General features: G+C 38.4%; 1 protein-coding gene across 35 annotated transcripts in view; it reads left to right on the top strand.

Annotated features, from left to right (window-relative positions):
• The window catches only part of PTPRD (protein tyrosine phosphatase receptor type D), a 601423-nt gene that overhangs the window by 437587 nt on the left and 139566 nt on the right, over nt 1–24270 (top strand). For 23 of the 35 annotated variants that reach the window (XM_061479480.1, XM_061479516.1, XM_061479511.1 and 20 more), the window contains 3 exons: nt 20196–20384; nt 22424–22441; nt 24253–24270. The exon at nt 24253–24270 is cut by the window's right edge and continues 93 nt beyond it. In XM_061479480.1, the coding sequence (XP_061335464.1) occupies nt 20196–20384; nt 22424–22441; nt 24253–24270 (225 nt within the window). The remainder of the gene's footprint in view (nt 1–20195; nt 20385–22423; nt 22442–24252) is intronic. The other 12 variants (XM_061479517.1, XM_061479518.1, XM_061479506.1 and 9 more) reach the window with 1 other exon arrangement.

Raw genomic sequence — 24270 nt, 5'->3', positions numbered from 1 at the left:
TTGTTTTCCGGGATTATGCATACTGTTTTTAAACTTACATCAAGGTTTGATTCATTATTGGTCACTTCTTTATTAAAGTAGTATGCACAGAATCATAGAATACTTAGGGTTAGAAACAACCTTAAGATCATCTAGTTCCAACCCCTCTGCCATGGGCAGAGACATATAAGCCATATCACCCAAAGCTGTGTCCAAACTGGACTTGAACACTGCCAGGGATGGAGCATTCACAGCTTCCTTGGGCAACCCATTCCAGTGCCTCACCAATCAGTAAAGAACTTCTTCCTTAGATCCAATCTAAACTTCCCCTGCTTAAGTTTTAACCCATTACTCCTTGTCCTATCACTACAGTACCTAAAGAAGAGTCCCTCCCCAGCATCTCTGTAGACCCCTTCAGACACTGGAAGGCTGCTAGGAGGTCTCCACGCAGCCTTCTCTTCTCCAGGCTGAACAGCCCCAACTTCCTCAGCCTGTCTTCATATGGGAGGTGCTCCAGTCCCCTTATTGTCGTTGTGGCCCTTCTCTGGACTTGTTCCAACAGTTCCATGTTCTTTTATGTTGAGGACACCAGAACTGTACACAATACTCCAAGTGAGGTCTCACGAGAGCAGAGTAGAGGGGCAGGATCACCTCCTTCAACCTGCTGGTCACGCTCTTTTTGATGCAGCCCAGGATACGTTTCTGGGCTGCAAGCACACACTGAAGCCAGCTCATGTTCATTTTCTCATTGACCAACATCCCCAAGTCCTTCTGCGCAGGGCTGCTCTGAATCTCTTCTCTGCCCAACCTCTGCCTGGGATCACTCGGCATGGTTAAACTTCATGAAGTTGGCGTCTGCCTGCCTGACAAGCATGTCAGGGTCCCTCTGGATGGCATTCCTTCCCTCCAGTGTATCAACCAAACCACACAGCTTGGTGTCATCGGCAAATTTACTGAGGATGTACTCAATCACACTGTCCATGTCGCCGACAAAGATGTTGAACAAGACAGGTCCCACCACCAAGCCCTGAGGGACAAAATTTGTTACAGGTCTCCAGCTGGACATGGAGCTGTTGACCACAAATCTTTGCGTGCGGCAATCCAGCCAGTTCTTTACCCACTGAGTGGTCCATCTATCAAACTGATGTCTCACCAATTTAGAGACAAGGATGTCATGCAGGACAGTGTTGAACGCTCTGCACAAGTCCAGGTAGATGAACAACTGCTCTACCCCTGCACATCAGTTCTGTAGCCCCATCGTAGAAGGCCACCAAATTGGTCAAGCAGGATTTGCCCTTAGTAAAGTCATGCTGGCTGTCACCAACCACCTTGTTGTTTTTTATGTGCCTTAGCATACCTTCCAGGAGAATCTGCTTCAAGATTTTGCCAGGCACAGAGGTGAAACTGACTGGTCTCTAGTTCCCTGGGTCATCCATTTTCCCCTTCTTGAAAATGGGGGTTATAGTTCCCTTTTTCCAGTCATCTGGAACTTTACCTGACTGCCATGATTTCTCAAATATGATGGACAGTGGCTTAGCAACTTCATTTGCCAGCTCCTTCAGAACCTGCGGATGGATTTCATCAGGACCCATGGACTTGTTCACATTCAGGTTCTGAAGATGGTCTCTAAACAGTTCCTCTCCTACAGTGGGTGCAAGGTCTTCATTCTCAAAGTCCCTGCATCTGCCTTCCAAGACTTGGGTGGTGTGGTCAGCGCATTTGCCAGTGAAGACTGAGGCAAAGATGTCATTAAGAACCTGAGCCTTCTCGAAATCCAGGGTAGCCAGTTCTCCCGATAGCTTCCAGAGAGGACCCATGTTGTCCCTAGTCTGTCTTTTATTTGCAGTGTACCTACAGAATCCCTTCATGTTATCTTTCACATCCCTAGGTAAGTTTAATTCTAACTGGGCCTTAGCTTTCCTACCTGGTCCCTCGCTTCCCGGACAACATCCCTGTATTCTTCTCAGGCTGCCTGACCTTGCTTCCACCTTTTGTAAGACTCTTTTTTCCTTTGAATTTTACTCGGCAGCTCCTTATCCATCCATGGAGTCCTGCTGGCCTTCATGCCCCATTTCCTTATAGTCGGGACTCAACAGTCCTGAGCTTGTAGCAGGTGATCCTTGAATATCAACCAAGAGTCTTGGGGCCCCATGCACCCTAGGGCTGTATCCCATGAAATCTTACTAAGCAGGTTCCTGAAGAGGCCAAAGTCTACTCTCTTGAAAATCCAGGGTAGTGAGCTTGCTGCACGCTCTTGTCACTGTCCTGAGGGTCGCTAACTCAGCCATCTCATGATCCCTACAGTCAAGGCTCCCCTGGAGCATCACATTTCCAACGAGCCCTTCCCTGTTGGTGGGCACAAGGTCAAGCACAGCACCTCTCCTTGTCAGCTACTCTATTACTTGTAGAAGAAAGTTGTCTTCCACACACTTGAGGAACCTCCTGCATTGCTTGTGCTGGGCTGTGCCATCCCTTTAACAAATATCAGTGTGGTTGAAGTTTCCCATGAGGACATGGGCCTGCGAGCGTGAGGCTTTTCCTATCTCTCTATAGAGTGCTTCATCCACAGATTCCTCTTGATCAGGCTGCCTGTAACAGATCCCCACAGTAATGTCCCCCATAGCTGTTTTCCCTTTGACCCTGACCCACAAACTCTGTTGACTGCTCACCTGTCCCTAGACAGAGTTCCATACTCTCCAGCCTATCCCTAACATAAATAGCAACTCCCCCTCCCCGCCTGCCAGGCCTGTCTTTTCTAAAGAGCCTGTAACCTTCCATTCCAGCACTCCAGTCATAGGAGCCATCCCACCATGTTTCTGTGATGCCTGTTATACCATACCCCCATAGACGTGCACACATCTCTGATTCCTCTTGTTTGTTCCCCATGCTACGGGCATTTGTATAGAGGCATCTGAGCCAAGCTCCAAATGAAGCCGGCTCATTGGCTGGAGCAGCTGAAATATCTCTACATTGCTCCAAGCATTTATGATAGGTGCTGGCAACTGACTGGGTGTGTTGGGATGGAATGATGCCCCCTCCCCCAGCACATCTAGATTGAAGCTTTCTTGACCAGCCTAGGAAGCCTCCTCCCAAAACCTCTCTTCCCCTTTGTTGGCAGACCAGCTCCACCAGCCTCCAGTAGATCTGGCCTCCCAAATTGCATCCCATGTTCTAAATACCCAAACCCCTGACTATGGCACCACTGTTCTAACCATTTATTAATCTGGCCAATCTGCCCAGACTTTTTAAGGTGCTCCCCTTCATTCTGGAGAATTGATGAAAAGACAATCTGAGCTCCAGATCCCCTAACCACCTCTCCCAGGGCTGTGTAGTCCTTCTTAATGTTTTCTGGGCTACTGTTATCTATATCACTAGAACCCACATGGATCACTAGAAGTGGGCAATAGTCAGCAGGACTTACTAGAGCAGGCAGCCTCTCTGCAGCATCCGTGATCTGAGCCCCTGGTAGGCAGCACACCTCCCTTGAGACTGGGTCAGGTTGACAGATGGGTGCCTCTGTGCCTTTTAAAGTAGAGTCCCCTCCTACTACGACCTGCTGCTTTTTGCTGGCAGCACCAGTAGTGATCTTCTTTAGCAGTGCATCAGCCGGTTGTTCATGGTGTGAGTGTGTTTCTTCATTAACCCCCTGCAGAACAGCAAGCGGTTCTGGGTGGGGACAGCAGATTTAGGAGGAAACCCCTTGCTTTTAGTTGTCTTCTTCTTCCTTTTTTTGTTGGTTTTTTTGTTGTTGTTGTTGTTACTATTTCCCAGCTTCCCGGGTTAATGGCCTCCTTCTTTCCTCCATGAGTTACAGGGGACGCTTGAGTTACAGGGGACGCTTGAGGCCCCTGCACAGTTTGGGCCAGGAGCAAGCATTCCTGCTTCCTCTCAGCTTCCCTGACATCTCGCAGCCTATTGACGGTGTCCCGCAGCTCAGCCACCTGCTGCAGGAGGACCTCCACCAGGGAGCACCGAGTGCAGCCCTGCCCATTGTGCACCATTCCCTCACCAGACCAGTGCAGGCACTCTCTACACCCTGAGCTCTGCACTGCAGCCTCCCCTCTCATCGGCTCTAGTGCCTACGCTGCCACCGCCGGGGCAGCCAGAGCAGAGCTCCCAGACCAGGCCCTGGTCATAAGGCGAGTGCTCACCATCCCGCTCGAACTGCCACGCAAACTGCCACACCACGCTCCTGGTCAGCTCCTGGTCGCTCGCGCTCCCTGGGCAGGTTTTTAACCACTCAGGGCTGGTGCTGCTGCTCCTGGCTCTGGCCCCTGTGAGTCAGCTGCTCGCTCTCGTGAGCTGAGCTGCCGGCTCCTGGGCAGGTCCTGTCGAGGACTTGAGGCTCCCTCAGTGGCTCTTGTCGCTCTGAGTTGAGGCTCCTGGACACTGAGCTTCCCCCTGCTCAGGTGTTGAAGGCATCCTCTCTCGAGCTGCTCACCTCAGCTCTTTGCTCATAGATGCTGGACTTTAAAACAGTCCTGTAGAACTCCTTGCAAATTCTACTTAATATGAGCAGGAAATACAGAAGGAGACATCCGCGTTGTAAAACTCAAATTATTTTACCTTCTCTGTATATTTTTCCCAAATTAATCCAATGGCTTGCTCCTGAAACACTCCAGGCCACATGAACCTGAGCTGGTTTTGAGCATACTGGCTGTGTGCCACTTAAGGAAACCTGCTCATTCTAAGATGTCTGTTTGCTACAAACTGTATAATCATCATTGGTCTTTATGGTTTTCCTCATTAAAATGTAGAAGTGACTTAATGTCCCTGAAGTCAGCCTGAAATTTTATCTTTTTCTAGCATAAGCTTTTATTTCTCTCTGGTTTTATTTTGTTTGTTTGCTTAACCTTTAATAATATTTTTAGAAGGACTTTTTGCTTTGAGGACTTGTTAGAAGAAAGTAAAATGGATTAGTTGTTGGCCAAATAAGCAGCTAACATTCTGAGTAAAAGTGGTGATGAAGGTTAATCCACTGTAGGACTCCATACCTATTTCTATATTCTTGCCATTTGTGAGCTTCAAGTTCACAAGAAGCAATCTGTGTGTGGTTGTATACAAAACCATATTTTTTTTGTATTTTCTGTCATATTTAGCATTTTCCCCAATATGCAATGCAAATTTAGAGTTAACATAAAGTAAATTAAAAAATAATTCTAAAAAGAACAGAATAGGATTTAAGGATTTTTTTAGTTTTTGTAACTCTATTTGATCATCATTTGCAAAGCTGTTCATTAAGAATCACTGTGACTGTATGGCATTTGGTAGTATACAAAAAGAAATGGAAACCATTTCTTGCTCTTAATGGTCTATTACTAGCTAGAATAATTCTTTTTCTGGAAGTGAAAAAGCACCTCACAATAAAATACAGTATTACTCAATTTGGAAAACATGAAATGACTGTTAATATGTGTGAAGTGATTATGGTGTTATTACATTCACTGCTCAGAAACAAACTGAGACTTCTTGTTCAGTTTGTAAGTACCACATATGTCTTCATCACATTTAAAGTTCGGAGTTTACATGCAGATGTGATCATTAGGCTGGTTTGAGTTTGAGCACAAGCATCTCGTGTATATTCATATTGCAGATGTTGCTTTTTTTTTTTGCTTCTTTCAGAATTGCATGCTTATAATTCTTCTGAGAGTTTTACTCACGGTCTTTTACCCTTTATATTGTGCCTGGCATGCACTCTTATCTTTATTTCACCATATTGTGAGTGAACTTGTCTATCCTTTTGCACATGAAGAACCTGCCTAGAAAAGGCAGAAAGCATGTGACTCATCATAATTATTTTCTGTACCTGCTTCTTACAAGGCAGTACACTGCGAAATAACTCTTCAACAGCTTCAGAAGTGGGATCTTCATCATAAGTTCTAGGCTAAGAAATGGAAGAGTAAATTGCCACACTCAGAAATAGTGGTAGTGACACCAAATCTCATTCAGTGGCCTTGTAGCATTCAGTGTTGCAAGTATACAGTTTGTCTGAAATGTTAAAGCAATACCGAAGCTGGGAGAGCTCTCATCTTGGCTATAGAGCAATTCATCCTCAGATTTTCATAGCCCTAAGTAAAATCCTCAGAATTTTATAGCCCTAAGTAAAATCCTTCTAAGTCTTACTTTCCTCTGGTGCTAACCACGGTGAACAAGCGAACAGCAAACCCTTCACTACAACACACTGGCAGAATGTAAACACCAGCACCTCTGTACTTGAATGGGAGGTTGTACTGCACTGGCATGGTAGACCTCAGCAGACACTTGATTAAAAAGTGCAATTAAAAAGCATTAGAACAACAGAAATCATTTAAAACATTATGGGCATAGTAAAATAAGGTACCAGTGTCACTTTTGAGACTACTAATAGTAGAATACAGGTGGTATTCAGTTTATAGAGTATTTTGTGGGGGGGGTTCATGCAAACAGGTGCAATGTTGTTTTCATGTGTTAAAAAAAAATAATTCTAGGTTTTACAGCATCTATTGTTTTGATGCACTTCTGTAACTCCTATTGAAGTTAATTAGTTGTATGTGCACACAAATAGAAGAATAGAAACCGTATGTGTTTTATTGTGACAATTATTAAACTAACATCTCATACTGTCTGAAAACTTGCTAATTTGCCTACTTCCCTACAGCCTCCAGCTGTGAACTTTCAATCTCACAACATCTGAATAACATAGGAAGTCCAAAGCGTAGCTGCTAAAGCAAGTGGTGGTATTAAGTGCTGATCTTACCAATTAGCTAACAATCAGCAGATACTTCGATATAGTGCTAAAAACTCAGTGCTCTTTTGTCTTAGCATATAATTGTGATCTAGAAAAGAGTTACTAATCATGAATGGTGATAAAATACAGTGTCACTTTTTAATCAAGGTTTGCATGTGTGCGTGTTAGTGAATCTGCACTGCCAAAACATCAACTTGAAAACTGGTTTTTGGTCTTCTTAGATTTCTAGTAACTAATTTTCAGTTTTGCTTGCATGAAATGGCTACCTGCTAGGCACTAAGAAGCTTAATGTGTAGTGATACAAGCATACGCTAAATGGCTGCCTTGTTCTTCCCATGATATTAGAAAATAATTTAGAAACAAAATTTATTTCTCTGCAATGCTGTATCTGCTTAGCATAAGAACTAGCCCAAATACCGTGGTGAAATGAAGTGTTCTTGATGATGCATGTCTGCGCTTTTATGGTACTCACCATAAAATCTAAACAGTGCTGTATGAATCTTCAAGCAGATAAGGGATATGCATACAAGTTGATTTCACTTGCAGAGAAAGAGAATGTAATATTTGGGGGGGGGGGAAATTTGTAACTGATCTGATTTGCTTTTGGAGTAGGAAGAAAGCATAATATGAAATAACCTCTGAAATGAAATGGCAATAAATTTAGAACATGTGACAGTTGGTTCAGCAACATATTTAAGTATATAGATAGTTCCCTTGCAGTCAGTTTTCTCAATGAGGGTACTCATTTGCTTTAAGGAATCATGGAATTAAAAAGTTTTAAAGCATTGGCAGACAGTCAAGAAATAATTTTCTGCATGTAATTATTTGGAACAGAGTGCCTACATTTAAGAAATGTCGAACAATACTGTTTTTTTCACAATTTTTAGTTATGCAATGTTCTAGAATGATGCAAAACTGATTTTGAATTTTTTTTTTATATATAGTGGGTTTGTCATTAAAAAAACTGGTTTGGAGCAGGTGCTTTTTAGACTCAGAAATACTGTGAATGCTCTCACTGTCTTCCATATGATAAAACCAAATACTGTAAACCATAAGGAATTCATTATGAACTTTGAAAAATCTGCTCTATTTATATGGAGCTATAAAGACGTCACTGTACCCATTTTTCACTATAACAGACAGGTCTGCATTGTGAAATGCTTTGCAAAATAATATTACATAAAGAATAGCTATTGAAATTATTTTTGTTACTGTCCTGGGTTCAGCAGTGGCAGTCATTTTTCCTCCTTCTTAGTAGCTGATACACCGCTGTGTTTTTGACTTTCGGCCTGGGAACAGCACTGATAACACCTGTGTTTTTAGTTACTGCTCAAATGTTTAGTCTGACCAAGGACTTTCTGAGCCTCATGCTCTGCCAGGGAGGAGGGGAAGCTGGGAGGAAGCAGAGACAGACACCTGACCCAAACTAGGCATAAAGGTATCCCATAGCACAGCACGTCATGCCTGGCTTGTAACTCGGAGTTATCCGGAAGGACACTCACTGCTCGGTCAGGTTCGTTTCAGCGGGTGGTATCGTATTCTCTTCCCTTGTTATTTCCTTTATCATTATTATTACTGGTGGTAGCAGTAGTGATTTGTGTTATACCTTAGTTACTAAACTGTTCTTATCTCAGCCCGTGGGAGTTGCATTCTTTTTGATTCTCCTCTCTGTCCCTCCAGAAGTAGGGGGAGAGGAAGAAGGCGGGGGGGGAGTGAGAGAGAGAGACTGCGTGGCTGACAGTTTAAACCACTACAGTTACCTTCATTGAAAAGAAATTTTACCTAGGGTTTAAAAAGACAGGACAGAATGAAAGCTTCTGTAGCTAATCCCACATACCCAGAAAAAAAGCCACAGAATTTACACTGTTACTTACTGGTTTTGCATGTGTTGTGCATAAGTTCATTTAGCATTACTACATATGTTGTTACTCCATAATGTATACATACTTTTTCCTGAGTCAGGATTATTGGAAGAGTAGCCCCCCAGTTTGCAGCTGATGTACCCTGACTTTTAAACCCTTTATAGTTTCTGATATCCAGCATTAAGTTTAAAACTGGAAGTAAGAACTTGCAAGTGGTAGTTGGGTTTAATTTTGCTTTTCATAAAGACTAGGATATTTTCTAAGGAATGTTTGTCTCCTTTTCTGAAACAACAGCTGTTGTGCTTAAATTCATGCACAAAATAAATAAGAATACTACCTGTGGTAGTTCTTAATTATATATTGTACTTGTTTTTTAGATTTTGTTTTGAGAAAGATGTTTATTATAAGCTCACTTAAAACTGATTGAAACAGTTGAATGTGCTTGCTGTTAACTGTTCAAGACCAGCAGAAGATCATCTGGCAATGTTGTTTTGTTTTTTTGTTTGTTTTTTTTTTTGAAGATGTAAGTTAGCATCAGCAGCGCATATCATCCTACTTGCTATGAGCTAATAAAGATGATCACAGGCATAGCAACAGAGATGTGGAAATTTACCAAATAGTTGCCAGTAGTTTCTAGGGGTTCTCACACTTCTTGGTGCAGAGGGAGATTTCCAGTGTTTCCGGCAAGAACTTTGAGGAAGTGTTTCTGCAGCTGTGATCTCTATGATCTGCACTGACTTTTTGCAAATCCAGCTACTACATACCAAAAGAGTAATTCAATAAGGCAATCCTGAATATATATCTTGGAAAAAGAAAAATGGCCTAATGGTTTACACAACACAATAAATAAAGTTTTTCCTCTAGCTTTGAGATTTCTAAGGCCAAAATTTGCAAGAATGTTTTTCTCAAAGCTCTTGATGGTGCTTGTTTAGGGTGGCTGGGTTTTTAAGGGAAAAGACATTAAGGTGGGACTTTGGAGATAATAGTGTTTATGAACACATATACCTGAATCAGGTCCTGTAATAACATGAAGGCTCAGATGTGTCACAGTAAACGTTAAAAATAATTTTTGTCAGAAAGGTTTTAATACATCAGGATAAATAGTTTTGACAAACCTTTTCCAGAAGCACTGTACTTTAAGCAAGAACACTAAAGAAAAAAAAAAAAAAGCTAGCTAATATTATCAAGATGTTTTCCCCATATGCCAAAGAGGTTGGAGGTTACTGAAAAGTCAAAACCAACCAGGCCTTCTTTTTGTAATCCCTGTTTTACCTTTCAGTTAATCCTCGGAAAAGCTTACATTGTAGCACTTATTCAAGATAGCATGTTTTAATAAAATAGAAGCAGAAAGATGGTTAGCATGCACAGATTAATTTTTTAGGTCTTTTTCATGTACAAAAAGATACTGGAATACTATTGTGTAGTCTAAGATTTATTGCTATGTATTCATTCAGTGGCAGAAATTGCTTCTCAATTACTATAACATTTGACCTGCTCCCTATTGCTTGTAGAGATTGCACATAATAGTCTTCATGCCTACCTCTCTAGCCTACAGGAAAATAGTTATATCTCTTTTCTCTGAATGAAATTAGTTTTGTATTTAGCTATAAAATCAATGACATCTATTATTACTAATAAATACAAGGAGAAACAGTCAAATTGTTGAAATCAGATAGAACCCCAACGCTTTCAGGCAATTGTTTGTGTTGCTTCTATGGCACAGGCCTCTTACTGAGTGGTAATTCACCACTGAAGAGATTCAGATCTTTAGTTTTCGAGCATTTTGTTCTCTTCTTGTGTACCTTCTTCATGTAACTTACATGTTAAGTCTGTCCACAGAGTCGACACGCAGGTTTTTTGTGCTTACACAGATTTTTGATGTGCTTGACCAATACAGTGATATGCTAACCTTATGTCTGTTAACATAATAAGCTTACGTCTATCGACACTGTGTCTGTTTAAAGGCAAGAATTCTCTCTCCACAGCTGTTGGACTTCATTAACTATTTTACAGAGAACAGTTTCTGGTGAATTTTCAAACTGTCCTAGCGTGAAACTTACCTTCTATTCCTTCTCATATGCGTTTCTACGTACACACACTGTCGTCCTGCCCACCTGACATCCTGACTCTCTCAGCCTTCTAGCAATCAAGGTGGACTCCTCAAACAGTAAATCAGGACTTATTTAGGCCCGTGGCTTCCAGCCACAGAACAGCTACTTCCTCATGTCCATGCTAGTGCAGTATTTCTCTGGAACTGAAACATCACTGTATCTGTATTAGAAAACTATAATTTTAATTTCAGTAAACTTATTTAAAAATAATAAAACCTAAAGCAAAACCAGAAAAAACAACCCTCCTCTCTACGTTTTTTTAGAAAGTAGGCCTTATGTCATTAGGATCATCTTTGATCAGCTAGATGAAAGTTGGTGAGAAAATTTTCTTAAAAGGAAACTGTGGAAACAAAAAGCTTGCCTATACTCTATATAGAAACTGTTAAATATTTAGCAAGCAGATGCTTACAGATATTGTTGATGACATTTTTTATTTCAAATTTGGAGATATTCACTCAGACTGTAGTCTGTAATGAATTTCATTTTACACTGCCTGTTGCAGTTGTGGATTTCATTACATTTTTAGAGGTAGCACTGAATTTCATAATTATTTAAAATAATTATAATGGGCTTACAGGTGTGGAGCTTGAGCTCAGCATGTAAAACAGTTTTTAAAAATCCCACTTAACATCCTGTGCTCTTATGCCAAGCCAAAATCCTATTTCAAATTACTGACAATATAATTTGCTGTGTAATTAGTTGAGTAAATTTCAACAAGAATTACAGAAGAGCTGAGTAAATCTGGTTTTGTTGTATGCTCAACATCTTATGGAGGAATCCCTGCTCTATTTCTCATTTACAGTCCCAATAGAAATATTAGCTGCTGTTACTAGATGAATGTGGACATGTCAATGTTTAAAGTACATCTCTCCTTCAGTCTTCCAGAAACCTCACTTGAGTTTGCTTAGTTCAGTTCATAACAGGTCACAATAACTCTTTCAAGGACGTATGATCATTACTGTGAAAAATGCTTTGGAAGAATGCAAATGCTAGTTCTCTGCAGATGACGACTGCCTTGCATCACCAGGCACGGTATGCCTGCTTCCAGACCTCTGCCATGCTAGAACACATGGCAGGATGTTGAGTATTTTCTTCCACACATTAACTCAAGACTACAAACATTACTTATCTTTTATGAAAATGGCTCTTCCTATTATAATGTGAAACATATTAAATCAGAGACTAGTCCCCTTTACTTAGTGTAGAGCAGCAGCAAAATGTCAGGTAGAAGTCAAATTCTCAGGCCACAGCCTGTTCTAATACTGGTTTAATAGTGCATTGCAAAATTGCGCGACATCATGAATCTCGGAGTCTTTCTGACATGGAAACCTTGAAGTGTTCGCTGCCTCAGTCTTTAGAAATAGTAACACTCCTACATTACTACATCTATGTCTTCACCCACATGTAAACTATTAAGTGTTAATAGAAGGTTCTGCTGTGTACCTCAGTAGTCATTAAAGGGTATTTTCAAGGCAGCACTAATTATTGAACTTGAACATAGAACTGTGAGAAAGCAAGGTTTTAAGAAATGTGTGTCTTCAACAAGAAAGAAAGCTCTTCTGTATTCTTCCAGAACAGAAGTGATTTTCTGAGAAGAATCTTCTACCTGAGAAGAATCCTCTACCTTCTTTGTCTGGACACTTCCTCAAGGATACTTCAACTTAAGTAGTATAACTCAAGCAAAAAAGAAATGCCTATCAGTGCCTGTCTACCATCTTCTCTTTTCTTACCCTTCCCTGCTAGCAGATCCCTAGGTGTCTTCTCAGTATCTGTGAGAGAGAGAGAATGTTGCCGTAGGTGGGCATTAGAGGTGAGAGGGATACCTTGCTCATATTCAGGAAGGTGAACAGTGAGGACTAGAGCATACCTGTTCCCTCCATAGCCAGGCCACCAGGAAAAAACATCACCATGTTCTCATACAGGAAATACTTTCTTGCTTCCATTAAAGATTCATACAGGTTCAAAGATGCCTTGTGTTTTAGCATCTGACAGCACTTCAAATTCTGTCTTTTGCTTATAAATGTTAGGAGTGTACAGCAGAAACTGCTGTTTTATTGTCTTTACATGTGTCTTGTCTCATCAAGGTTTTTTTTTTTTTTTTTAATTGATAGGTGTATGTTCATAGTGGTAGAAAGGCGTGGGAGAAAAAAGCCAAGCAAGCCATAAAAATGGGAAACAACTGTATCTGCTAGTTTTTCTAGATTCACCTATCTGTATCTGTAGTCATGTGTTATGAACGTTTTAAGCATGCACATCAGTGAAGATGAATGTTGCATTAGATGTAGAAAAACAGTGCATACTTTGTACCAGTAATAGTGCAATGCTCAGTAATAGAGTTTCAAGGGATATCCTCTTTACCTGTGTTTGTCTAAAGTTCATTGTCTGTTATGGCTACCTCTTTTTTCTCATTCTCTTAATCAATAATAGCACTTTTGTTGCTTGTTATTCATCATTGTATTTGCTGTTTATTGAAACGCTGCAATAGCAGCCAAATTGCTGTATCTGTATGGGTGCATTGTAGTGCAAGGCATAGCCTCTACTTTGAATATACTGTTTAATTCACTGCACGAAAAATGCTTTTAACATCCTGAGTGAAGTGGCTTTTGTCAAAACTTGAGGAATATAATTTCATCACCCTTATTCCTTATTTCCTATTCTAAGGGATCAAACTGTAGGCCTTCTGGGGCACTATTATATCCACTTATCAAAGTAAAAAACCTCCCCTTTCTCTTTCTAAAATGCACAAGTTTTATGCCCAGCTAGAAATGAAAAAAAAATAGTATTATCCTTTGAGAGCAAGACTTACACAAAGTTATGATTTTGCCACTATGGTTCCTTTGTCAGTTCCTTAAGTTTTGTAGCTGTTACATTAATGCAGTTAGTATAGTTATCAGTTTGGGCTGCAGGGTATATAGGCTGCATTAAAAAAACATTCAGTAACATTACTGCATTGAGGAAACAACTCATGCAAAGCTGTGTAGAATCAGTATCAGAAATAGCCATGATCACAAGCTGAGTTCTTTTGACTGTCTTAGGAAGTATTATCACTACCTAAGCTTTAAACACAGGTTTAGGCATGTAGTGCACTAGAGAGGAAGGCAGGTGAGGGGGACTGTATGTTCTGACAACTCCTTTGCCAGACTGTTCACTTTTTCTCTCTTCTCCTTTTTGATGAAGCAAAACAAAGGACCTTCTGCCCCCTTCTCAGTTCAAATTAATGTGTTACAACCTTATTGTGATGATTTGTTGCTTCATACTGAAGAATGAGTATGAGGTAATTACTTATAAAAAGTATCATACATACTTACTAACATTAGTATTTTAAGACAGAGTATTAATAAGTAGAAGGGAGAAGGAGAAAAAGAAAATAATGTCTTTATGTGTTCTGTACCAACAGTAGTCTCTTCAGACTACTAACATAAGAACTGAGATCTGGTGTACATGTGAATGTGCTGCTGATCTCATTGTTTACTCCATTATAAAACTGTGTGTGATGTGAAAAATTAAACCTTAAACCAAAGACTGCCATCACTTCACTACTCTTCCCTCTTTATTTTTCAAATGAAAGTAAGGAGAACACAGGAACAAATAGCGATATGTTAAAAATATTGACTAGATAGAACAATCATGTTTTCCCAAATTTAACCCTGATCTGGTGTAATCTAAATATGAACCCTGTCTGGAAATTGTTTCTCAGATTAGAAATGGTAGTCATGGAAATTCATATCACTGTCCTTTGTTGTTCTCTTGTCTTTTATTCATCAATGCAAAATAATTCATTCTTGTGGATATGGAAATATGTGGGATGCTGTATCCTCTCAGCTTCAGAATTGTTTCTTTTCCTAAGTATATGCTACCCTGCACTTAAAATACCCCGTGTCCTGTCACTACAGGCCCTTGTAAAAAGTCCCTCCAGATTTATTGTAGGCCCCCTTTAGGTACTGGAAGGCTGCCTTAAGGTCTCCCCAGAGCCTTCTCCTTCCCAGGCTGAGCAGCCCCAACTTTTTCAACCTGTCTTTGTATGGGAGGTGCTTCAGCCCCCTTATCATCCTCGTGACGCTCCTCTGGACTTGCTGCAACAGCTCCATGACTTTCTTGTGTTGAGGACACCCAAATTGTACACGGCCTTTGTTATCTCCATTTTCACTCCCAGTAAGCAGAAATCTAGACATTCAGTCATAACCAGATTTGGGTGTATGATGTTCAGATGGTATGCTGTGCTGTAAACTATGTCAGTGCCTGAGTGCAAATGTGAGAATAAACCCTTAATTTGAAGCTTGTGTTTTCACATGAGTGGTGACTCTCTAAATGTTAATTCTTGTAATTCAGATTGTCATCGTTAAAGGAGAGTGAGAGCTATTTCATTGTTCATGTGAGTGAGACAGGTCACTTTTGAAAGAGCTTGCAATGTGCAGTCTTTAATTTAGCAGATTTTGAGAACTGACAAAAAATGCAAATTCCTTTTTCCATTTTTGTCATTATGACGTTATCTAATTTCAAAGCCTCAATGCACTCATTTTTTAAAACAGAGAACTTATTTAAAGCTAAATCCTAATAACAATGAATGTTAACTGACTTAATGCAATGTGAAATTGCTGCTTCAACATTCATACAAGTGATAATTTGGTCTAAGTGTCTCTGTGTTCTGTTATATAGGCATTACTTTGCAATTTGCAGGGTAATTGCATACAGAACTACTGAACAAATTTGTTTTCTTTTGCATCAAAAGTGCTTTGCACAATATATGGAGAATATTTTTAAATGCAAGGTTTTTGGTGGGATTATATAGGCAGCTGTTCTCTTGTTGGATATTTAATAACAGTGAGTCTCAGATCATCTTATCAATGTCTTACTCCTTTTGCTTGTGTGGTATAATTGCATGAAGTTTAAGAAAAATCCCAATAGATACCTAGATCTATTCTTACAGTGTAGCCATTACCTTCCTTTACTGACTTACATAACCACAAAGTAAAAGTACCCATCTGTTCAGAATTACTTTGTTTGGCAAAATTTACTTTCTAAAATATTTCAATAGGAATAATGTTTATTAACTAGTACTTTTCTGATGCTTTATATCTTTTAAAACCAAATTAGTCTTTTAGACATAATTAGAAAAGACTTTGGCTTTATTTTTCAATTTATTCACATGCATGGTTCTTCAATAGAATAGCAACTTTGCTGCAAAATGCTGATTTTACTTCCTCCCCTACTCTTTTTGATTTTACTGTTCTCAATCCTCTGTTCAGTTCAGTTGCAGGAAGAATGATTTTGAATAATACGGTCATGATGTCAAAACAGTGCAAATTATATGCTGCTGCCATCTGGAATAGTGAAAATAAAAGCTTTATTTACACTGTTCTTTGAAATAATAAACTTTATTGTGGCAGTTTATCTTCAGTATCTATAGTATATTCTGGGAATACTCCATGTGTGCCTTTTTATTCTGTGAGCTACAAAATGATTAAAATTTGCCTGTGGCAAAGCTATCAGTGAATCTTGGAATAGTTTTGGGTTTTTTTTCTTCCTGAATAGAATGGAGAAAACCACCTCCCATTTCCACAGTGAGAATAATTGATTCACATAGGACAATATTTTTAAGAGCCATAGTGAAACACTTTTAATACATATTTCAGTTAGGCAGATTACAGTGATTTAACTACAGGTTAACATGGTTATTCTGGAACATAGAAGTTTCAATGGTGCAAATAGAGTTAATGTGGAAGGAGATCCGTAACAGAAATATTGAAGATCACTGGGTTTTTTATCTGTTTAGCTGTGTTGTACAGCTGAGTAGGTTTATCATGAAAAGTCAGATCTATTGTACTGGGTTTGTCTGAAATCCTGTTCCTTCTTTGGATCCAGCTTTTGTATATGCACAGGCTTGACAGTATAACTTCAGATGTAGCTTGGAAAGTTTCTGAAATCTTGTGAAAGAATCACACACTTTTTTCATTTGAGGTAACAGAAAACAGTTAAAGGAAGAGCAAAAAGGTTTAGGATGCATACTTGTGGCACAGCTTTTTTCTTTGTAGGTATTGTTGAAGGTAAGTATGGTTTCTTTTGAGTAGAGGATGATTTAACTGGTTGCTGTTTCCAGATTACCACTCTATCAGAATGACTGTTTGCATATAAAAGCTGTGCTCTGTGAGCACAGGCTTACCTGTCAGACATGTGTGAAAAGTATGTGTGGGATAATGTGTAGGTATATTGAAATCTGAATGTAGAGGGTTTTGTGCTTTTTATATAGGTGTTGCTTGGAAGAAGAGCAATTACCAGTTTGACAAAACTGGAAGCAGAAACAGGAATCTCATAGAATCATAGAATAGTTAGGGTTGGAAAGGACCTCAAGATCATCTAGTTCCAACCCCCCTGCCATGGGCAGGGGCACCTCACACTAAACCATGCCACCCAAGGCTCTGTCCAGCCTGGCCTTAAACACCTCCAGGGATGGAGCATTCACAACTTCCCTGGGCAACCCATTCCAGTGCCTCACCACCCTCAAGGACATTGTTTACATATAAGCAATGTCAAACAGATTGAATACACAGAAAGACAGTTTAGAAATCCTAAGAACAACAGTGATGGGAAACGAGGCAAAGCCATTTCATAACATTCTTTCTTAAGTTCATGTGGTAACCAGTCTTTGTTAGTTGCCCCTCCATTGTTCAGATTATACATTTGGCGAAAAATAACTTTTGTAGAGCTCTTCCAGCAACTGGAAATGATACTAGCACAGTACTAAAAGCATTCTCTTAATGCCAGTAACAGAATGCAGTGCTGTTAAGACACTTAACAAACTCGAATAATGTGCTCTATTTCTAAATCTCTTGTATCTGTCATCCTAAACAAAATACGTATTACATGTATGATTCCCCAAGCACAAGGACAGAGAAATCTGCCCTTTAATAGCCTCTCAAAATGACAGTACCAAATGGCTTTGAGAAGGTCAAGTCTGATTTAAATTGTTGATGAATTAGAAGCTAATTCACTAGAACTGAATATTAATAGGGAACACTGATATATACTGTAGTTTAGAACCTATTGAGAATATAAATGTGCAGTGAAAAATATCTTTTTCCATCCTATGCAAAATTGTAGAGTTACCAATATATCAAACTTTTTGAATATTTACTTTTGTCTTACTGTGGCTGAGAGGCAGTTGTTCACTGATTTGATGCTCAGCTGTCTTGCAGTGTGTTTGATTATCTGTCAAACTTGGTATCATCAAAGTATAAAGACAGTTTTATATAAATCACTAATAAACTTACAGAGAAAAAAATAAAACGATCAACATTGTAAAAACTAAATCCACTGTGGTAAGCACTCCAATGAGGAATTTCATTATTTCCCTTGTCCATTTGATGTCAAATATTGGGGTTTATTGCCAAATACCTGAAAGCCAGACTGGAAACAAGCCACAACTGTCAAAAATGTAACAGTTCTGTCAACTTGAATCTGTTACATTGTGATGTTTCTCATGAAAATTTCATGAACAGCATTCTTTCAAAGAGATTCTATGCGTAAGGCGAATGAATGGAATTTAATTGCCCCTATTAAAAATAAGAAAGGAAAGCTCTTACTACTCCATCCTATTAGTATTCAAGATAGATTCGCTTTGTTGTACACTTATGTATTTACAAAAGGGACTCCAGGGTTTTCTGTATGAGCCAAGTAGGAAAGGAAGGGTCAGGTCATAAAAATCCTGTTCTGTGTCACAAGACAAATCTTGTCAGTTACTCTCAAAGTAAAAAAGAAAAGAAACCCAGGCATGAAACATACATTTCTCTGGGACGAGCCTATAGCTAGTGAAGAAATCGATACTTAACCACTCATTGGTAGAAATACTAGTTTATAAGTGTTTTGCAAACTTGTTTAGAGAATTTTGTTTACCTAGTATATATGTGTGTTTGTATTGCAAATGATTAACAAGTTTATGGGAAGTAGCAGACCCCAGGAACTGCGAAATGTATAGGATGTGCTTTCTTGCTATACATTTTTCTGAAAATTCTGAAGACTTCCTTATTTGAAAAAATTACACATTTTTCATGAAAGCTTGTTGATACTGGACAATTTCTTCTAAGTTATTTTTATCCCTTGATCAATTGCATGTCAATTACCACCAATCAAGACATTTAATAGGATATGTGTTTCACAGTTAGTATTGATCCTTTGATTTTTTTCTTTTTTGCTTGTCCTTTTTGAACAGAAATAGTAACAATTATCTAGCAACAATTTATTTTAGTTTCAATGGAAATGAAGAGCAAGATGGTGTAATTCAAATAGATTATTTGATTTGCTAATTTGATTTATGAGAAATTGTTTGATCTCACTGTGCTTCCAGTGTTACTTGCTAGCGTGTATCATCTTGAGAAGGTGAACTGCTCTTTTTTGTCACCATTTCTTAGTATTTTGCTATTGACTGCGCTAGAGTGAGTGAGGACTTTTGACCATGTCTGAGTGTTTTAGTTGACACGGCTGTACCCATTCTTACCACTTTAGCTTTAATATTTGCATAGCTCTACTGTTTAGAGTTTCTCTGTGCTTTGTAATCTTATGATGGATTCATCCTCATAGCACTTCTCTGTAGCAGTAAAGGACTTTCATACCCATCTTACAGATGGGCAACTGAAGCACAGGGATGTTAAATGTGAAGAAAAACAGCACATAGGTAGTAATGATAAAAACAAGAAATATACTTGGGTCTCCTGAGGTCCTGGCTGAATCTTATATGCTGTGGTCACACTTCCTTATGTACTTGTCTTATGTAAGGAATTTTTTTTTCTCTGTTGTTGGTAGGAATGGTGATTCAATATTTCACATAAAATAGTAAGGCCTTTTCACAAGCAAGGCAACATCACTGTTGTAAAGTACCACAGTGGGAGTCCAATGATTATGTGCTACATAGAATGATAGAACCAGCTAGGCTGGAAAAGACCTTTAAAGTCAAGTCCAATAGTTACTCAAGGACTGACAAGTCCACTACTAAACCATGTCACTAAGGGCCTCATCTACGGCTGAGGGAACTGAGATTTTTTACTCTGGAAAAGAGAAGGCTCAGGGGAGACCTTATCACTCTCTATAACAAGCTGAAAGGAGGATGGAGTGAGGAGGTGGTGTTACTTGGTCTATTCTCCCAAGTAACAAGACAAGAGGTAATGGCCTTGAGCTGCACCAGGGAAGGCTGAGACTGGATATTAGGGAAAAAGGTTTTCACCAAAAAGGTAGTAAGGCATTGGAACAGGCTTCTCAGAGAAGTAGTGGAATTGCTGTCCCTGGAAGTCACCGTACATTGTCTCTGCCGATTTAATAAGTAAGTATAAAATATGAACTTTCTACTTTTTATCAGCATTTTGATCACTGTAAGTTACAAAAATACTGCCTGTGTATCTAGTTTTGCATCAGTTCCTTGTGTACAATTAGGGTACCCTTGAACATTAATTAGAGTGGCAGTTGGGGCTTTCATGAGTTACTATGTAACTAATGTAAAATTCTTCAAATCATCAATTTCCTTTGCAGAGGATCAAATTCCCAGAGGTTTCCCCACCATTGATATGGGCCCACAGCTAAAGGTCGTTGAACGAACTCGTACAGCTACCATGTTATGTGCAGCCAGTGGCAATCCTGACCCTGAAATAACTTGGTTCAAAGATTTCCTGCCTGTTGACACAAGTAACAACAATGGCCGTATCAAGCAGTTGCGCTCAGGTAGGGTCTTGTAACTGTTTCTACTAATGCCCAGAATTGTTCTCTCTCACCTTTTCTTTCTTTTCTTTCTCTTCCTTTTTTTTTTTTTCTCCTTTTCTTCTATTTTTTTTTTTTTTTATTTATAGGTAATAATTTCTCTTCTTCCTCTCTCTTCTGTCTAACTGTGTTGTCCATGTCTGTGATGTTGTCATAGCCTTCTCTAGAGTCTGTCTCAATGTGTTTTGCAGCTTCTGTTTACTCCACATTGCTCACTGCTGTGACTGTACTTTTTGATAATTTTTTCCTTTACTGCTTTTTGCAGTACTTGATGGATCCATTTTCTCCTCTTTCTTTCTTCTTTCCTTCTTTTTTTTTTTAAAAAAATTTATTTCAACATTGGACTTCATTCAGAAATTGCAAGGAGTACCAATGGTTATATTCATCAAAACCAAAACCTGCATTAGACACTTCAATTAAAATTTAAAATGTGTTTTGTGCTGTCTTTTCCATATTTGACTCCACCAAAGATTAGACAGTTTGGACACATCTTCTTTCCTCTCACAAATACATAAAACACAGTACTTTTTCCCATGCACAATTATACTTTAAAAAGAATATTAAAAAACCCCATACCAAACCAAAATTAAAAAACAAACCCAAAAACAAACAAAAAAGAAAAAAAAAAAAAGCCTGAAAAAGAATCCGTGAGTAATCTGTGGAATAAAGTTTTTTCACTGGCTGAGCATTTTTCAAACACATGTAGCCACAGTAGTGTGCGCCCATGCTAAAGCTTTATGAATCCTACATTTTCTGGATCTACAGAAGTCTGCTTTTGGTGTAGAATCCAGCTTTTGCTGCTCTTTCTCTCTTTGCCCCTTGCACCTCCCTAGCAGTTCTTTTACTCTCCTCCTGCCCTAGTTAATTCTTTTACCCTCTGTAGATATAAAAAAACCCAACAATTCTAAATTTATAGTTTGAAGCTTATCCCTAAATGAGATAATTGGGATATAATGAGCTTTTTTCTTTGGCAATTGAAGTAGATAACGTTGTAGAATCTAAGTTGTTTAATCACGTGTCTTCCCAGAATTCTCAGCTTTTGACCTGTCCTGTGATGTTAAATCGTCTTGTTAACTGACTTTTTGCTTGTTGTCAGAAGAATTGTGTAAATTAACCTTCTGTTAATGTAAATTAAGAATTAATTTCTCACATGTGACATAGATGATTTAGTATATAAAGCTTTAACTGAAAACTTTGTACCAAATTATAAGGAATATAATAATATTTTTGTGCTGTTTTTCTTCTCTCCGTATTTAAATCTCCAGAATCTATTGGTAAGTGCTTAGTTCTGAAGCGCACTTCACCCCCACTAATTTTCATATTCAGAATATTATGATTATTATGATTATTATTATTATACGATTACTATTATTATTCTTAAAATGCATGGCATGCATTTTACTAACAGTCAGTGTAGTCACCAGATCCTTATATTGGCGCACACACACACCTCCACAGAAATGTTGTCTTATCAGTCATAGCAACACCTAAAGGAAACAGTACACGTTATCACATAGCTGTAGAACAGTAAATGCCATAATCCAGCCTAAATACATGTTTGTTCTGAGATAGCCTTCCGTGTATCCTCTTTTTATATATATATAGATTTTTATATATATATATTTAAATAGAATTTCCAGTATTTTCCTAAACTATGTCATAAGTACAGCATTGTAAAGTTTTCTTTAAGTGTTTGAGGCATATTTTATATATATCTAACCCTATATAATCAAACATCTAAGAATTCAGATGCTACTCTGAGAATGGCAATGCAGCCAATTGTAGCCTTTTTGCCCTATGTGGTACAATGCAACTTGCTTTTATAACCTGATAATACTATCTAATATATTCCTGTTTTAACAGTATAGTAATTCAAGTTTTTCTTAAGACCTTATTTAATTCTGTAAATCTAATTTGATTCTTCTTCCAAAGCCCTAGCCTCCTTCTTCTCGTACTAATGCTTCTTCTTTCTAATCTTATTTGCATTCATATTATCCACCCAGGTGGTACACCAATAAGAGGTAAGAGTGCTGAACTAACGTTCACAGAATGATCTTTCTCATTCTTTCTGTCCTTTCATCCCTTTCATCTTTGTTATGGGTTGTTGTTGGTTTTTTTTTTCTTTTTTTTAAGAAAAAAAAAAAAAATACACACACACACACACAAAAAAAAAAAAAAAAACAAACCACAACCCACAGAAATGTCCATCATCTGTTTTTTTTATTTCCTTTGTCCTGTTTGGTTATGATCAGTGACTCTCATATTGTGGCCTTTCTTTCCACACGCTCCCTTTTTCTTTCCCTTTTTTGTTTGTTCATTTAAAAAAAAAACAAAAACAACAACAACAAAAAAATCACAAACAACAATAATTTGCTTTGTGATATGCTTCAAAGAAAGCATATCCAGGTCTTCTGGCCATAGCCCAGTCACAGCGTATACCATTTGTCCCTCTTTTTTCTTTTTCTTCTTCTTTTTCTTCTTTTTCTTCTACTTCTTCTTTTTTTTTTTTCCTTCCTCTTTTTTTCGTCCAACTGGAGCAAAAAAAGGTCATTTTTTTTCTTCCTTAGCTGTTCTTGTGCTGGACCAAAGACAAGATGGTCTGGAGAACAGTAGCAGACATGCAGAAGACAACATGGACTATCTTCTTTTTCTTCTTTTTGTCTTATCTTTCATAAAAGGTTTTTATTTTTGTTCTTTTCAAATCCTTTTTTTTTCTTTTAACTTCATAAAGTTGAAAATTATGTCCCCCCCTCTAAAAAATTACAGCAATGTTGTGGGTTTTTTTTTCCTTTATTGGTTTTTTGGGTTTTGTGTTTTTTTTTTTTTCGTTTTTTGTTTTTGGGTTTTTTTTTTGTTGTTTTCTTTCTCTTGGAATTCTGTCACGTCTGGATTTTTGGATCTTCTAATCTACAGGATATGGAAATGAAAGGTTAATAATTATTATTCTTGGTGGTATGTGGTATTGTTGTTTTTTGATACTCTGGCAAAAATGTTTCCTTCTTTTGTAATTCTTGTTTTGTATTTTTCTTGGGTTTTGTGACACCACACTGCTAATCCCAGTAGTGGATTTTGATGGGTGTCTTGGGGGGGGCCCTCCTCTGGTCCTCAGCAGTGGTTGGTTGGTTCTTCATTGTTGGCGTAGACCATGCTTTTTAACTTTTTTGTCTTCTAATTCAACTGCTCTTTATTTTTCAGCAAACATACTTTAAGATTGTAAGTTGCGGAAAACTGTCTTTCTTTTCTTACCAATCTGCATGTCTTAAGGGACTTTTGTTTCTTTAAAATGATATTTTGATAATTATAAATGACTAATATAGTTTCTTTTTTTTTACTTCAAGCAGCCTTTTTGTTCTTGCTGCACATTTTTGGCTTTCTTCAGCAGAAGATTTCTTGAAGCCTGCGCTGCCTTTTTTAAGAGTACTACCTTTTGTGTTACCTTTGTTACTAGATTGAAACAGTGAAATAAAAATAAAAAATAATAATAAAATTACCCAAGTACTTAATCTCTTTTGTTTTATTTGAAAGCCATTCTTCCTTGAAGCAGTCTCACCCATCTTCATTTTAATGATTTAGGAAAGAGTATTGTTTAGAGAGGGTTTTTTTTTGCCAAATGCAAATTCTTTTCCTGTGCTAGCACTGATGATGTGAAAAAAATAATCTCTATGTTTTTTTCATTGCATCATTTTCTGTCTGTGCACCTTAGCAAGAAAGTGACCCGACGTTGAGTGGACCTTCGCATACAAGCTTTTCATATTTTTAAGCGGTGTATTGTTATGGATATAAAAAGCCTTCTCTGACCATCTCTTTGGCAATGTATTTTATATTCATACAGGTGCCCTCCAAATTGAAC

The sequence above is a fragment of the Pezoporus flaviventris genome, unplaced genomic scaffold, assembly GCF_033815535.1.
Source record: "Pezoporus flaviventris isolate CSIRO_AGI_PZ_B2104156 unplaced genomic scaffold, CSIRO_AGI_Pfla_v1 ptg000150l, whole genome shotgun sequence".
NCBI lineage: Eukaryota > Metazoa > Chordata > Aves > Psittaciformes > Psittacidae > Pezoporus > Pezoporus flaviventris.
The sequence above is the reverse complement of the archived record's forward strand: the minus strand, read 5'-3'. Positions and strand labels throughout refer to the sequence as shown.